Below are 14,949 nucleotides of genomic sequence, written 5' to 3'. Positions count from 1 at the left end.
ACCTTTATTCTACCTGTCAAACATATTCTCTTCCTGTTTTGAATAAGGAACTATTGATTCTAAGGAGCAGGCACAGAAGAAATCCATTTTTACTATAGGTGATGGCAACAAAATGGCCATATGGGATGCTAGCACTGCAGAAGGCAGCTTAACTTCCTGCGCCACAGCGCCAGCCCCTCAGTTTAAGTTTTGTACATGTACATGTTAATTTTTACTTACCACAATCTTTAATGTTTTACCAACTGCCTTTTTTTTTTTTTGGTCAACCAAAGAAAGAGCTAAGAAAGGAATGAATATCTTCTTTCATACATTTTTCTAAGAGGTCTTGGATAGTTTAGAGGCATATTCCCCAAGCACTGGCATCTGCTTATTATTATAATGCAATGCATCTATTAACAAGTTTGCATATCTAAGTGCTTGCCATTCAGTACTTTGGTACTAGAGAAAAGGGGCCTAAATCAGAAAAAACAAAACAAAACAAAAACACACCATAATCCTAGTCCTCTCAAACTGTCATCTTGAACACAGAATGTTGGATATACCCCAAACCCAATTTTGATTTATTATATATATATCTAAAGATTTTTTATTTGAAAGTCAGATTTACAGAGAGTGGGAGAAATAGAGATTGATCTCCCATCCACTGGTTTACTTCCCAGATGGCCGCAATGGCAAGGGCTGGGACAAGCTGAAGCCCAGAGCTTCTTCCAGGTCTCCCAAGTGGATGGCAGGGGCTCAAGTATTTGGGTAATCTTCCACTGCTTTTTCCAGGCTACTGGCAAGGAGCTGGATTGGCAGTGGAGCAATCGGGACACAAACTGGCACCCACAGGGATGCTGGCATTGCAGGCAATGGCTTTACCAGCTATGACACAATGTTGGCCCCCTGGTATTTATATTTTGCACAATAAACACTGTCTCAAAACTAACAGGCAATTCTTCATTTCCAAACCTTTATGCCAACTTTATGTTGTTTATTGATGCAAAATGCCTTTTACTCCCTGAATTCCAATATGTATATAAGTAATCTGCGAATTTTTTAAATTTCCTTAAGAAAAGTATTCCACAAATGCTAAATGTGTGGAACTGGTGGTGCCAATGCACAGAACAAAAGACCCATTTCCAGCTACAGGCAGCTTCATAGTAAATGTGACCAACACAGCAAATAGGGGCTTTATACATGTTTCCAGTATTTTTCTGAAACCACTGCTTGGATGGTTTTCAAACCAAATTAGAAATAATGATAATTTACTATACTGTCTGCCCACATCTTTTAGATAAAAATTATTGCGCAAGTTTATATATAAGAATTTATCAGAAACAGTTTTCTATTATGGTCATTCTAATGGATTTTATTTAGGTTGTTTCTACATAAGTTAAATGAGGAACTGAACATACAGCACCCAATATTTCTAATCTGACTTTAATTGGCAATGATTCTGTGGGAAATGTAGAGTACCACAGAGACAGGCCAAGAGGGCACACACTCATCACACAAGATTTAAATCCCAGTTCCGCTGCTCACTGCTTATGTCACCTAGCGGAAATTACCCAATTATCCTGAGCCTATTTATTGACCCACAAAAAATGGTAATAACTATATTTACATCACAGGACTATGGTGAGAATTTGGTCAGACACTGTATGTAAATTAATTCAACACTGAGAACATAGTAAGTACTCAAATATTAGCTATTATTAAACCAATTTAACATCACAATTCATTTAAAATCCTCTACTATGCATTTTTTTCATTTACTCAAATATTTATTGAACAGCAGATTCATATGATTATCAGAACAATTATGGGATACATAATAATCTCAGGCAGTAGTCATGTTAAACATACATATTTTTCTGCAGTAAATATATAAAAACTACTATTAACATTCTTACTTTTAAGCAAAACAATCTCTTTGTGACCCTCTATGTACTGCAGCATCTTAACTTCCACAGCCATCCCCAGTGAGACCCATTTCTGAACTCCTGCTGCACAGACAGGTATCAGTACATCACCTCCAATATTACTACTCCTCATATTTCAAACTGGTTCCTCACCAGCTGGTAAATTATAAAGGGAAAGAATGATACCATTTATGTCTTAAGATTCCCATAGAGGTTTGGAGCAATGGATATGTTTAAAAATAGCTGTTAACAGACTGCTTCATTATTAATGACATCCTTTATTATTAATAACATTCAAAAGAAAAATAGCTTACCATTTATTTTTCAGGGGCTGGCATTGTGGCATAGAGGGTTAAGTTGCTACCTGAAGTGCTGGTATCCCATATGGGTACCTGTTCAAGCCCTGACTGCTCTACTTCTGATCCCACAGTTAATGCACGTAGGAAAGCAGTGAAAGGTGTCCCAAGTGCTTGGGCCCTGCACCCATGTGGAACACCCAGAAGAAGCTCCTGGCTCCTGGTCTTGGCCAGGCCAGCTCTGGCCATTATGGCCATTTGGGGGGAGTGAACCAGCAGATGGAAGACTTCTCTTTCTCTCTGTATCTCCCTCTTTCTCGGAAACTCTACCTTTCAAATAACTAAATCTTTTTTTTTTTTTTAATTTATTTTTCAGTACAGAGTGAATTTAGTTTAGAATAATTGCATGAAACCATCTTTTTCTCTATCAAAGGATATTTTCATGTTCAAAATGAATGTGGCTCCTGTTGTGGTGTCGCCAGCACCATAGCAAAGAACAGTCACCTTCTTTCTTCTGGACACCAATAGGACTCTACTCTGTAGTAGAGTCATATCCTCTGATTCATTTTATATGCATATCCACTAAATCCTCTAAACTGTTTAAAAGTCTTGCTGTTATTCTACAATGCCCTGAAGAAAGCCCTGGATTAGAAGTCAGTGGATCTGGATTCATGTGCCAATTCTGCCACTTAACTAAGTGCCCTTGGGCAAGTCAAGTTCTTCATCTATAACACAAGCTCTAAGTTCCAGCTCAGCTCTCTTTCCTGTTGTCATCTCTCCCCTCCAGGCTACATCTCTATTCTTAAAGTAAGGAATCAAGCCTCTACAATCCTGTAACAATAACTTTCAGAAAATAAAAAGTGGCTTTTCCTAATTAGTATTTCAGAACCTCCCATACAAGCTAACAAAAGTTCTTTCTTACCAGATTTGCAACTGTCTACTAAGTCATCTTCCAGGATAACCTTCATAGATCTTGGAATACTTCCAACAGACAGCTTTTGAACCTAGCAAGGAAAAGAAAAGAGTATAATCAAAGACATACTAAGTATCTAAAAGCTTAGTACTTGAAATTATTTTTTCCATTTCTCTGGCATTACTATACACTTTAATAATGTGAAGATTTTTTTAAAATTTTATTTGACAGGTAAAGTTACAGAGAGAGAGAGAGACAGAGAGAAAGGTCTTCCTTCTGTTGGTTCACTCCCCAATTGGCTGCAACAGCCGGCGCTGCGCCGATCCAAAGCCAGGAGCCAAGTGCTTCTTCCTGGTCTCCCATGCGGGTGCAGGAGCCCAGCAGAGAGAAGGACTGGAAGAGGAGCAACCAGGACTAGAACCCAGCACCCATATGGGATGCTGGTGCCGCAGGCAGAGGATTAACCAAGTGAGCCACGGCACCGGCCCCAATAATGTGAAGATTTAAGGAAATGTTCTTGGGGGCCAGCACTGTGGTGCAACAGGCTAATGCCCTGGCCTGAAGTGCTGACATCCCATATGGGCACCAGTTTGAGACTTGACTGCTCCACTTCCGATCCAGCTCTCTGCTATGGCCTGGGAAAGCTGTAGAAGATGGATCAAGTCCTTGGGCCCCTGCACCCACGTGGGAGGCCCGGAAGAAGCTCCTGGCTCCAGATCGGCACAGCTCCGGCCGTTGCAGCTAATTGGGGAGTGAACCATCGGATGGAAGACCTCCCCCTATCTCCCTCCCTCCCTCTCTCTCTCTCTCTCTGCCTCTCCTCTCTCTGGGTAACTCTTACTTTCAAATAAATAAATAAATCTAAAAAAAAAAAAAAAAGGAAATGTTCTTGAAAATTGTACATATTATTTAAGAATTCATTAAAACTTGAGTAAAATAAAAGCACCATATGGAAAAATGTCTCCAAATATAATCCTTTGGGGATGTAGTTATGCTCTAACTACTAAACATAATGGCAAAGTTACTCACCTATAAAAAGAGAAGCATTTCTTTCCTGACCTCTTGTCTCACAACCTGGGACAAATCACCCAATCCCTCAGAAACAAAACCCTGTTGTTGCTTTTTCTCCATGCCGGCTGGTGCCTAGTAAAAGAAGTCTCCTTTTCTGGTTTGCATGTACCTTCATGGGGTTACATGATCATGTTCTGGCCAGTGAGATTTAAACAGGCATATAGAGATAACCACTTAAATGGAGACTTGGTGAGGTGGCTGGCACTTCCGCCTATCTCTTTTTCATATTCTCTCACTAGATCACAGATATGATGGAGCTGCAACCACTATCGTGGGCTGCAGACAACCATAAGCATAGAAGCCATACATTCAGGATGGTTTAACAGAAAGACAATGGAGTCCTTGACTCTGAGGGGCCTACATGCTAGTCTTGCACTACAGATCTCCTACTTATTTTAAATTAAGAGTAAACCTTAGGTCGGCGCTGTGGCTCAATAGGCTAATCCTCCACCTAGCGGCGCCAGCACACCGGGTTCTTGTCCCGGTCGGGGCGCCGGATTCTGTCCCGGTTGCCCCGCTTCCAGGCCAGCTCTCTGCTATGGCCCGGGAGTGCAGTGGAGGATGGCCCAAGTGCTTGGGCCCTGCACCCCATGGGAGACCAGCAGAAGCACCTGGCTCCTGGCTTTGGATCAGCGCGGTGTGCTGGCCGCAGCGCGCCAGCAGCAGCGGCCATTGGAGGGTGAACCAACGGCAAAGGAAGACCTTTCTCTCTGTCTCTTCTCTCACACTATACTCTGCCTGTCAAAAAAAAAAAAAGTAAACCTTTGTGTTTGAGCTGCAAGTTATGGGAAAATCGGGTTCATTCCCATTTGTTAAACAATGTTCATTACAACTGTTAACGACAGTTAATAATTTTCTTCCTATCCCTTAGTTAAGAACAGCTAGTTTACACATTTTAACTATTCACTTCTTTAACATAATCAATTATTAAATCATTCCATACACAACCTCCTTGTCAGTGCTCTATCTAAAAAGGTGGCATCTAAGACTACAACCTGATACATGTGGGAACAACTTCAAGCTGGTCTCCTCCCAGGGGATTACACAAGTATATCTATATCCATGCTGAGTTTCCCCCTCCTAACAATTTGCTCATAGCTGGAAGCCACTTCTTCAATTCATTATTTTTCTCAGTTTATTTGATCGTTTACCTGTTCCTGAATTTTGATTTCCTGGTAATCTCTACACCTGGTTGGAGATGAAGACAAGCCTGAGAGGCAAGTAAACTTTGAGGAATCACAGCTCTCCAAGCTGGGACAGGAGGATGGTCGGCAGAAGGTATAATACTGCTCAAAGTCAGCACTGACTGCAAATACATGCTTGCATTTGTTACACATGTAATCCCGTTCAAACTCCAGCACCTTCACCAGACTTGTTCGAATCACGGTCCCAGTGACAGATAAAAAATGTCCCACATCCTTGGTTTTAGGGATATGCTCTCTCACCAGCTCAGGACAGACAGGCAAACCTGACAGAGAAAACAAACTGGCATCAAATTACCTATCAAGATTTAACTCCACAGAATATACTATACACATACATCCTAAGAGATAAAGTACAATTTTAGGATAAAACACACTTAGTGTTTGACTTTCATGAAAAACAAGTTCACTGACTAAATTAAAAAAATATTTCAAATAAGTATATGTGGTTTTTTAAGAGGACATATCTACATGCCATAATAACCAGAACTTTAAATGCAGATTACCAACGCTGGCACTGTGGCTAACAGGTCAAGCCACCGCCTGCAGCGCGAACATCCTATATGGGCCCTGGTTTGAATCCCAGCTGCTCCACTTCTGAACCAGTTCCCTGCGAATGTGCCTGGGAAAGTGGCAGAACATGGCCCAAATCCTTGGGCCACTGTACCCATGAAGGGGACACAGAAGAAGCTGTTGACTACTGGCTTTGGATCAGCCCAGCTTTGGCCATTGCAGACATTTGGGGAGTGAATAAACAGATGGAAGATTTCTCTCTCTCTCTGTTAACTCTGACTTTCAAATAAATAAATAAATCATAAAAAAAATTTTAAAAAAGACAGCCTACAGGACAGCAGTGCCATCTAGAGAAAATCCATTATTTGTATGATTGGTAAGCCATGGCAGGCACTGTGGTCTTGAAATAGGGCACAATCTCAAGCCTAGGGGAAAAAAAAAAAAGCAGATTACCTCTGTTTTACTAGGATCTAAATGTGTTACACAAATTTAACCTCATTTAACAAAGAATATAGTGCTGTTTGCCACACATAAAACCAACAGATGATTCTTTTAGAAGTCTGCAAAAAACAGTGATAAAGAGAACGCAGCATAATGACCAGTTTCACATGGTGAGGTACTCACCTCTTTAAGTTAGGTTCAGAGTTTAATACATAAGTCTCAGAGTTTTCAAACTTTGAATTACTTAGAAGTTTTCCCATAGCATCACCTTATCCTTTAAAAACCTTGTTTCTCCTGCCACTTTATCAAACTCTTCTGAGTCCAATAGTCTCTTAGTGGAGTCTTTAAGTTCCCCTATACATAGAATCTTGTCATCTGCAAATAGGGATAATTTGATTTCCTCCTTTCCAATATGTATCCCCTTGATTTCTTCTTCTTGCATGATGGCTCTGGCTAAAATTGCCAGGACTATATTGAATAGCAATGGTGAGAGTGCACATCCTTGTCTGGTTCCAATCTTAGTGGAAATCCTTCCAACTTTCCTTCATTCAGTAAGATGCTAGCTGTGGGTTTGTCATAAATTGCCTTGACTATGTAGAGGAATGTTCCTTAAGAGACTATTGAAACTCATAAGAGTTTGGTAAAGAGGTAGGAATAAAATTAACATACAAAAATTCATAGCCTTGTAAACGCAGTTGCCATGCCTGAAAAAAAACTTCTAAGATCAATTCCATTCACAATAGTTACAAAAAAAAATTAAATAACTTAGAATACATTTAACCCAGGAAGTGAAAGAGCTCTATGATGAAAACTACAAAACATTAAAGAAAGAAAGAAAAGACAAAAGAATGGAAAAATCTTCCATGTTCATGGACTCAAACAATTAATATTATCAAAATGTCCATACTAGCAAAAGCAATTTACAGATTCAACATAATCCTAATCAAAACACCAATGACATCCTTTACAGATCTAGAAAAAATTATGCTAAAATTCATATGGAAATACAAAAGACTCTGAATAGCTAAAGCAATCCTATACAACAAAAACAAAGCCAGAAGCATCACAATACCAGATTTCAATACCAGATTTCAAGACATGCTATTGGGCAGTTATGATCCAAACAGCCTAGTACTAGCACAGAAATAGACATGTAGATCAATGGAACAAAACAGAAACCCCAGAAATCAACCATTGCATCTATAATCAACTTATCTTAGACAATGGAACTAAAATCAATCCCTGCAGAAAGGTCAGTCTCTTCAACAAATGGTTTTGGGAAAATCAGATGTTTGTGTGCAGAAGTATGAAACAAGGCCCCTATCTTATACTTTATACAAAAATTAACTCAAAATGGATCATGGATCTAAATCTGTGACCTATCAAATTATTAGAGGAGAACATTGGGGGAACTCTGCAAGACACTGGCATAGGCAAAGACTTCTTGGAAGAGATCCCAGAAGCCCAGGCCATCAAAGCTAAAACAAATGGGATACATCAAGCTGAGAAGCTTCTGCCCTGCAAAGAAACACTCAGCAAAGTGAAGAGGCAACTGACAGAATGGGAGACAATATTTGCAAACTATACAACTGATAAAGGATTAATAGCCAGAATCTATAAAAAGAGCTCAAGAAACTCAATAACAACAAAACAGATAATCCAGTTAAGAAATGGGCAAATGACTTTAACATAATTTTTCAAAAGTGGAAATTCAAATGAAAAAATGCTCAGGATCACTAGCCAACAGGGAAAGACAAATCAAAACCACAATGAGGTTTTACCTCACCCCTGTTAGAATGGCTTTTATACACAAATCAACAAATAATAAATGCTGGCAAGGATGTGGGAGGAAAAACGTACCCTAATTCACTGTTGGTGGGAATGTAAACTAGTACAGCCATTGTGGAAGACAGTATGGAGATACCCCAGAAATCTGAAAATAGATATACCATATGACCCAGCCATGCCACTCTTGGGAATTTACTCAAGGGAAATGAAATCAGCATATGAAAAAGTTGTCTGTACTCCCATGTTTATTGCAGCTCAATTCACAATAGTTAAGGTATGGAACCAACTCAAATGTCCAACAACTGAAGAAGGGATAAAGAAATTATGGTATATATATATACATATACACACACACACACACACACACACACACACTGTGGAATACTATCCAGCCATAAAAAATAAAATATTGGCTTTTGCAACAAAATGGATACAACTGGAAACCATTATACTTAATGAGACAAAGTAGGCATCACCAACATTTGCCTCTATAATTCTTCTAGGCACAGACAGTGAAGGGAAAATCATGACTACACTTTTTAATACACTGGGTTTGCAAGACATTTGATTGACAACAGGGAAACTGGATACAGAGCTTAAGAGGCAGGCTCTGCCAAAAAAGAGGGGGTGGTGGTGACAGTGGTGGCACTTGCTGTTTAGTGGGCAACCCTAGGGCCTAGGGTGAGGAGGGAGGCTACCACATGATGAAGAAAATGCAGGATCAAGGAAGAGAAAATCATATCTGAATTGTGAGGGAGCAACACCTCAGCAAAGGAAGAGAACAGAGGATGTAGAGATGCCACAGCCAGCAAGAGAGGAAAAGGCAAGAGAGTGTTGTCACTGGGCAAGGCTGGAGGTTCGTAAAGCCTAACTAGACCTGAAAAGAAATCTGGGAAGAGAAATACTAAGAACTGAAACTGGCACTGGCACTGCAGTGTAGTAGAGATGAAAGAATAAAAAAGAACTGGTAATGGTGATGAAGGGATGTATTTTGCCAAAACGTCTAGTTATGAAAAGGAGAGTATATGGAAGCTAAAGGGGAACACAAGTTAAAAGTAGTCAGCGGGCTGGCGCTCTGGTGCAATAGGTTGTCTCTGCCTGCGGAACCAGAATCCCATATGAATGCCAGTTCATGTCCTGGCTGCTTGGCCTATGGCCTGGGAAAGCAGTGGAAGATGGCCCAAGTGCTTGGGCCCCTGTATCTGTGTGAGAAGCCTGGAAGAAGCTCCTGGCTCCTGATCAGCTTCTCTCTGGTCATTGTGGCCATTTGGGGATTGAACCAGAGGAGGGAAGACCTTTTTCTCTGTCTCTCCCTCTCTCTCTCTGTAGTTTTCTCCAAGAAATAAATAAAATCTTAAAAAAAATAGTGGTTATTTTCTTTTATAAATGAGAGAATCCTCAAAGAAGGACAAAAATCCAGATGTAAATCCCAGAAAGAAGTCCTGATCATCCTCTGCACCATCTCCACCTTCCCCAGTGTTTTTTCATGAATGGATGACTTAACAGCACTTGGTCTACCAAATTCTTTTTTTTTAAAGATTTATTTATTTATTTGAAAGTCAGAATCACACACAGAAAGAGGAGAGGCAGAGAGAGAGAGAGAGAGAGAGAGATATCTTCCATCCGATGGTTCATTCTCCAAATGGCCGCAACGACCGGAGCTGCGCCGATCCAAAGCCAGGAGCCAGGAGCTTCTTCTGGGTCTCCCACACGGGTGCAGGGGCTCAAGGACTTGGGCCATCTTCTACTACTTTGCCAGGCCATAGCAGAGAGCTGGATCGGAAGTGGAGCAGCTGGGACTAGAACTGGTGCCCATATGGGATGCTGGCGCTTCAGGCCAGGGCATTTACCCGCTGCACCACAGCGTCAGCCCCTGGTCTACCAAATTCTTAATCTGCTAACTTACCCGTCCTCACTGACCTCAGGATGTAAGTTAACATCCCATGTTAATCAAGGTTCTTGAAAACAGCTCATGGCTAGGCTTTTTAAGAAAGCACTGAACTCCTTGAAATTCAGATAAAATATATATTCAGACCCATACCTGTATTTCCTTAAGAGGGTACATAATTTTCTCAATCTGCAACTCATTCGTGCCAATTAAAATTTAAGTCTTCAGTCTCACAGTTCTTAGAAGGGAGATACATTTCAGGCACAGTCACTAATCTCACTGGTGCTTCTCTGTTTATATCATACTTAGCTGCCACTCTTGTCTCTAGTCTCAGAACAGATTCTTTTTTTTTCTTTAAAGATTTAATTTTGTTTACTTGAAAGGCAGTTACAGGGGCAGGCACTGTGGCATAGTGCGTAAAGCTGCCGCCTGCATCCCATATGGCCGCCGGTTCTAGTCCTGGCTGCTCCACTTCTGATCCAGCTCTCCACTATGGCCTGGGAAAGCAGTGGAAGATGGCCCAAGTCCTTGGGCCCCTGCACCTGTGTAGGAGACCCAGAAGAAGCTCCTGGCTCCTGGCTTCGGATCGGTGTGGCTCCAGCCACTGCCGCCACCTGGGAGTGAACCAGTGGACAGAAGAACTTTCTCTTTGTCTCTCCCTTTATCTGTGACACAGCCTCTCAAATAAATAAATCTTAAAAAAAAAAAAAAAGGAGTTACAAAGACAGAGAGGGAAAGACAGAGAGAGACAAAGCTTCTATCTGGTGGTTCACTCCCCAAATCACCACAACAGCAGGAGCTGGGTTGATCCGAAGACAGGAGCTTCTTCTGGGTCTTAGACATGAGCTCAGGGGCCCAAGCACTTTACTTTGGCCATCCTCCACTGCTTTTCCCTGCCACATAAGCAAGGAGCTGATCAGAACAGGGGCAGCCACAACTTGAACTGGTCCCCATATGGGATGCTGGTGCTACAAACAGTGGATTAACCCACTATGCCATAGCACCCCTCAGAACACATTCTACAAGGGCTCCTGCAAATGTGTAATGACACGACAGTGACATCCACAAACACTAACTGCCTAAACTACTTGGGGCTTACTCACATATGGCTTTGCATTGTTTATCCACATTACATCTGGATAAGGTACAGATCCTTTCTCCATGTCTGACTCCAATGCTTAGATAAGCACTTTTAGATAAGGAGAAAATTAAATGAGCAGGGAAAACAAGATTCCCTTTCTTCTCTAACATTACCTCTACCATATCTGGCCTCTAAATCCCCTGGTATAAAGCAAGATGCTTAAATTCTTCTGTGCATTTCCTGTGGTTGCTCATTTGTGAACCATTCCTACATACTCTACTTTGTTTGAGAACTCTGGCCACTTAGTCAGGAAGACTGCATTCAAGTGTTTTCTTCTGCATGAAAACTTCCCTAAGACAAGGCTAGCACACCCATACACAAATGGAACAGCAAAGCAAAAATAGTCAAAGGAATGCATAGTGATATAAATGTCTTTTGTATCTGAAAGAACCTTCTGCCCAAAGGGTAAAAGGTAGGTATTTCTGTCTTGATTCCACCATCTTCCTTTCCTTGCATATGATAACCAAGGCCTGTGCAAGCTGAGACATGACAAGTCTACACAAAACTATTTATTTTAACCAGCATAAGGAAATGTGCTAGAGAGCTAACACTTGGGAAGAAGGTAAATTGAGGAAAGCATGGCTCAGCTCTAAGTGTTCTAAGTGTGGCAAGGATGAGTGAATCTCTTCCTGCTTTTCCCAGCAAAGGCGCCATATCTAATCCAATTATAATTATTTCTACATAAAGAACAATGCAGGGGCGGGTGCTGTAGTACAGCAGGTAAGCTACTAGTTGGAACACCATGCCATCCTGGAGTACCTGGTGGCAATAGAGTCCCACCGCCATTTCCAATCCAGTTTCCTGCTAATGTGCACCCTAGAAGGCACCAAGTAATGGCTCAAATATTTGGGTCCATGCTACTCACATGGGGGACCTGGATGGAGTTCCTGGCTCCTGATTTCCACCTGACTCAGCCCCAGGTGTTTCAGGTATTTGGGGAGTGAACCACCTGATAGAAGAGCTCTTTCTCATCCTTCTGTCACTCTGCATTCCAAATAAACAAATAAATAGAGAGAGAGAGAGAGAACTATGCAAACAATCATAACCAATTTTTCTAAGGAAATTAGCTTTTGGGCCAGCGCTGCAGCTCACTAGCCTCATCCTCCGCCTGCAGCACCGACACCCCGGGTTCTAGTCCCAGTTGGGGCTCTGGTTCTGTCCTGGTTGTTCCTCTTCCTGTCCAGTTCTCTGCTGTGGCCCGGGAGTGCAGTGGAGGATGGCCCAAGTGCTTGGGCCCTGCACCTGCATGGCAGACCAGGAGGAAGCACCTGGCTCCTGGCTTCAGATCGGTGCAGCGCCCCAGCAGTGGCGGCCATTTAGGGGGTGACCCAACAGAAGGAAGACCTTTCTCTCTGTCTCTCTCTCTAACTCTGCCTCTCAAAAAAAAGGAAATTAGCTTTTGTCTTCTACAGTTACTATTTAGAACAATGTGATATCTTTAATGTTCTTAAATTAGAAGAAGGAATAAATATCTTATTGATGCTTCCATATGGATGACTGTTTTCCCCCAGGATTTAACAAATCAGTTTAAAACATGACAGATGAAATGATTTTGTATATTAAAGTATACATATTGTAAGAAAAAGCAGTAAAGGGAGTATACTTCTGAATGTTCAGATTTTCACATTATAATGATTTTTAAATAAATTTAATATAAAGACAAGGATAAAGGCAATATAATGTTAAGCAAAACTGATAATACACAAATTAAAACTTTAGTTCTACTAGAAAATGTCTGAGAGAGCATTTTGGTAGTTCAATTTATCTTAGTAAATTGATGAATTTATTTTAGATTTAAAGAAAAATCAATTAACTTTAATCCTTCTTTAAGGATGATCTTAAGAGATATTATTATCTTTTTTTTTTTTTTTTTTTTTACAGGCAGAGTGGACAGTGAGAGAGACAGACAGAGAGAAAGGTCTTCCTTTACCGTTCGTTCACCCTCCAATGGCTGCTGCAGCCGGCGTGCTGCAGCAGGCGCACCACGCTGATCCGAAGCCAGGAGCCAGGTGCTTCCTACTGGTCTCCCATGCGGGTGCAGGGCCCCAGGACTTGGCCTTCCCGGGCCACAGCAGAGAGCTGGACTGGAAGAGGGGCAACCGGAACAGAATCCAGTGCCCCAACCAGGACTAGAACCCAGTGTGCTGGCACCGCTAGGCGGAGGATTAGCCTATTGATCCATGGTGCCGGCCAATATTATTATCTTAAGTATATTAGTAAAAATTAGATAATAGATATTATCTTAAGTCATAGATAATAATATTATCTTAATTAACAGATATCTGTATCTATTACGTATGTATATATGTGTTATATCTGTATCTATATGTATGCTCCTGCACCGTGCCAGTGAAGCATGAGAAGTACATCAGGAACTAAGCCACCATTAGTGCTGAACACAAAAACCTTTATCACTCTCTGATCCATGAACTGATGACAGAACCAAAAAGGCGGGGGGAGGGGGGCATTGTGTTACTGTGGCTTAGCTGCTGCTTCAGATGATGGCATCCCAAATAGCATCCCAAATCACATTGCCAATTCATGTCCTGGTTACTCCACTTCTGATCCACCTTCCTGCTAATGTATTTTGAAAGGCAGCAGAACACTGTCCAGGTTCTTAGGTTCCTGCCACTCATGTGGGCAACCAGGATGGAGGTACTGGCTTCCTGGTTCAGCCTGGCTGGAATCTGACTGTTGTGGCCATGTGGAGAATGAACCAGCAGATGGGAGATCTCTGTCTTCTCCCATCACTCTGCCTTTCAAACAAAGAAAAATAAATACAGCTTTAAAAAGAAAGAAAAAGAAGTTTGTGAAATATAGATATGCCCACATAAATTACTGCCAGTCCATGGTTCTCGGAGTGTAGTCTCTGGCCCAGCAGCATAAGTGTTACATGGCAGATACTGCAAATGCAAATTCTTGGTTCTCAGTCCTGATCTCCAGTTTAGAAACTCTGGAGATGGGCCCAGTGTTTTGCTTTTATTTTTGTTTAAAGTTTATTTTTAAAAATGTACTTACTTCCATTTCATCCACTGGTTTACTCCCCAAATGCCTGCAACAGCCAGGGCTAAGCCAGGCTGAAACCAGGAGCCAGCAACTCAATCCTGGTCTCCAAGGACCCAAGTACTTGAGCATCAAGTACAGGTTCTCAGGGTGAGCATCAGTGGAAGTGGAGTGGGTTGGAAGCAAAAGACCAGGACTAGAATCAGGTACTCCAACAGAGGATATGGACATTCCAAGTGGCATCTTAACCACTGGCCGCATACCCAGCTGCAATCAGTGTTTTAATAGGACTTCCAAGGGCTTCTGAGGCAACGTTTAAGAATCTCTACTTTAAATTACATGTGAATACTATTTTTCGTTCTCATTTACTTTGGGGCTAACCATGCATTTATACATCTTTGATCTAAACCACTGGGAATACCAAGTAAACTTTAGGCTAAAAAAAATTCTAAAATCCAAAGTAGTAAAGGTAGATGCAAGAATGAAATTCAATGCATTTCAGGAGTGGGGTGGGGGGGTTCTATTGTGTTCCTAAGACTGAATCACAAGGGCACCCCGGGTTTTAATGATTAAATGTATCATCTAGAGTCCAAGATGGGGACTTAACATACCTAAAATCAGACTCTTTCTATCTTCTGACCTTTTACAGATGTTCATTCTGCTTGGGACACTCCTATCCCTCTCTAGCCTTATTTTTAAATGGTTAGTTACTTATTTATATTTATTTGAATAGCAGAGGGAAAGGGACAGAGATGGAGAGACGGCAGACAGATGCTGTCCACCCACTGA

The 14,949-nt window shown here is 41.4% G+C and overlaps 1 protein-coding gene across 15 annotated transcripts in view; it reads right to left on the bottom strand.

The window, feature by feature from the left end:
* The window catches only part of MCM9 (minichromosome maintenance 9 homologous recombination repair factor), a 404,677-nt gene that overhangs the window by 383,015 nt on the left and 6,713 nt on the right, over positions 1–14,949 (bottom strand). For all 15 annotated transcript variants that reach the window (XR_011388551.1, XR_011388552.1, XR_011388553.1 and 12 more), the window contains exons 3-4: positions 5,336–5,652; positions 3,123–3,204 (exon numbers count right to left, since the gene is read on the bottom strand). Coding sequence is in view for 12 of the 15 variants with exons in the window: in XM_051855376.2 (XP_051711336.1) it covers positions 3,123–3,204; positions 5,336–5,652 (399 nt within the window). In the remaining 3 variants the exon portion in view is untranslated. The remainder of the gene's footprint in view (positions 1–3,122; positions 3,205–5,335; positions 5,653–14,949) is intronic.

The sequence above is a fragment of the Oryctolagus cuniculus genome, chromosome 5 (genome assembly GCF_964237555.1).
Source record: "Oryctolagus cuniculus chromosome 5, mOryCun1.1, whole genome shotgun sequence".
Classification (NCBI taxonomy): Eukaryota; Metazoa; Chordata; class Mammalia; order Lagomorpha; family Leporidae; genus Oryctolagus; species Oryctolagus cuniculus.
Note: the sequence above shows the minus strand (reverse complement) of the source record. Positions and strands in the feature narration are given on the sequence as shown.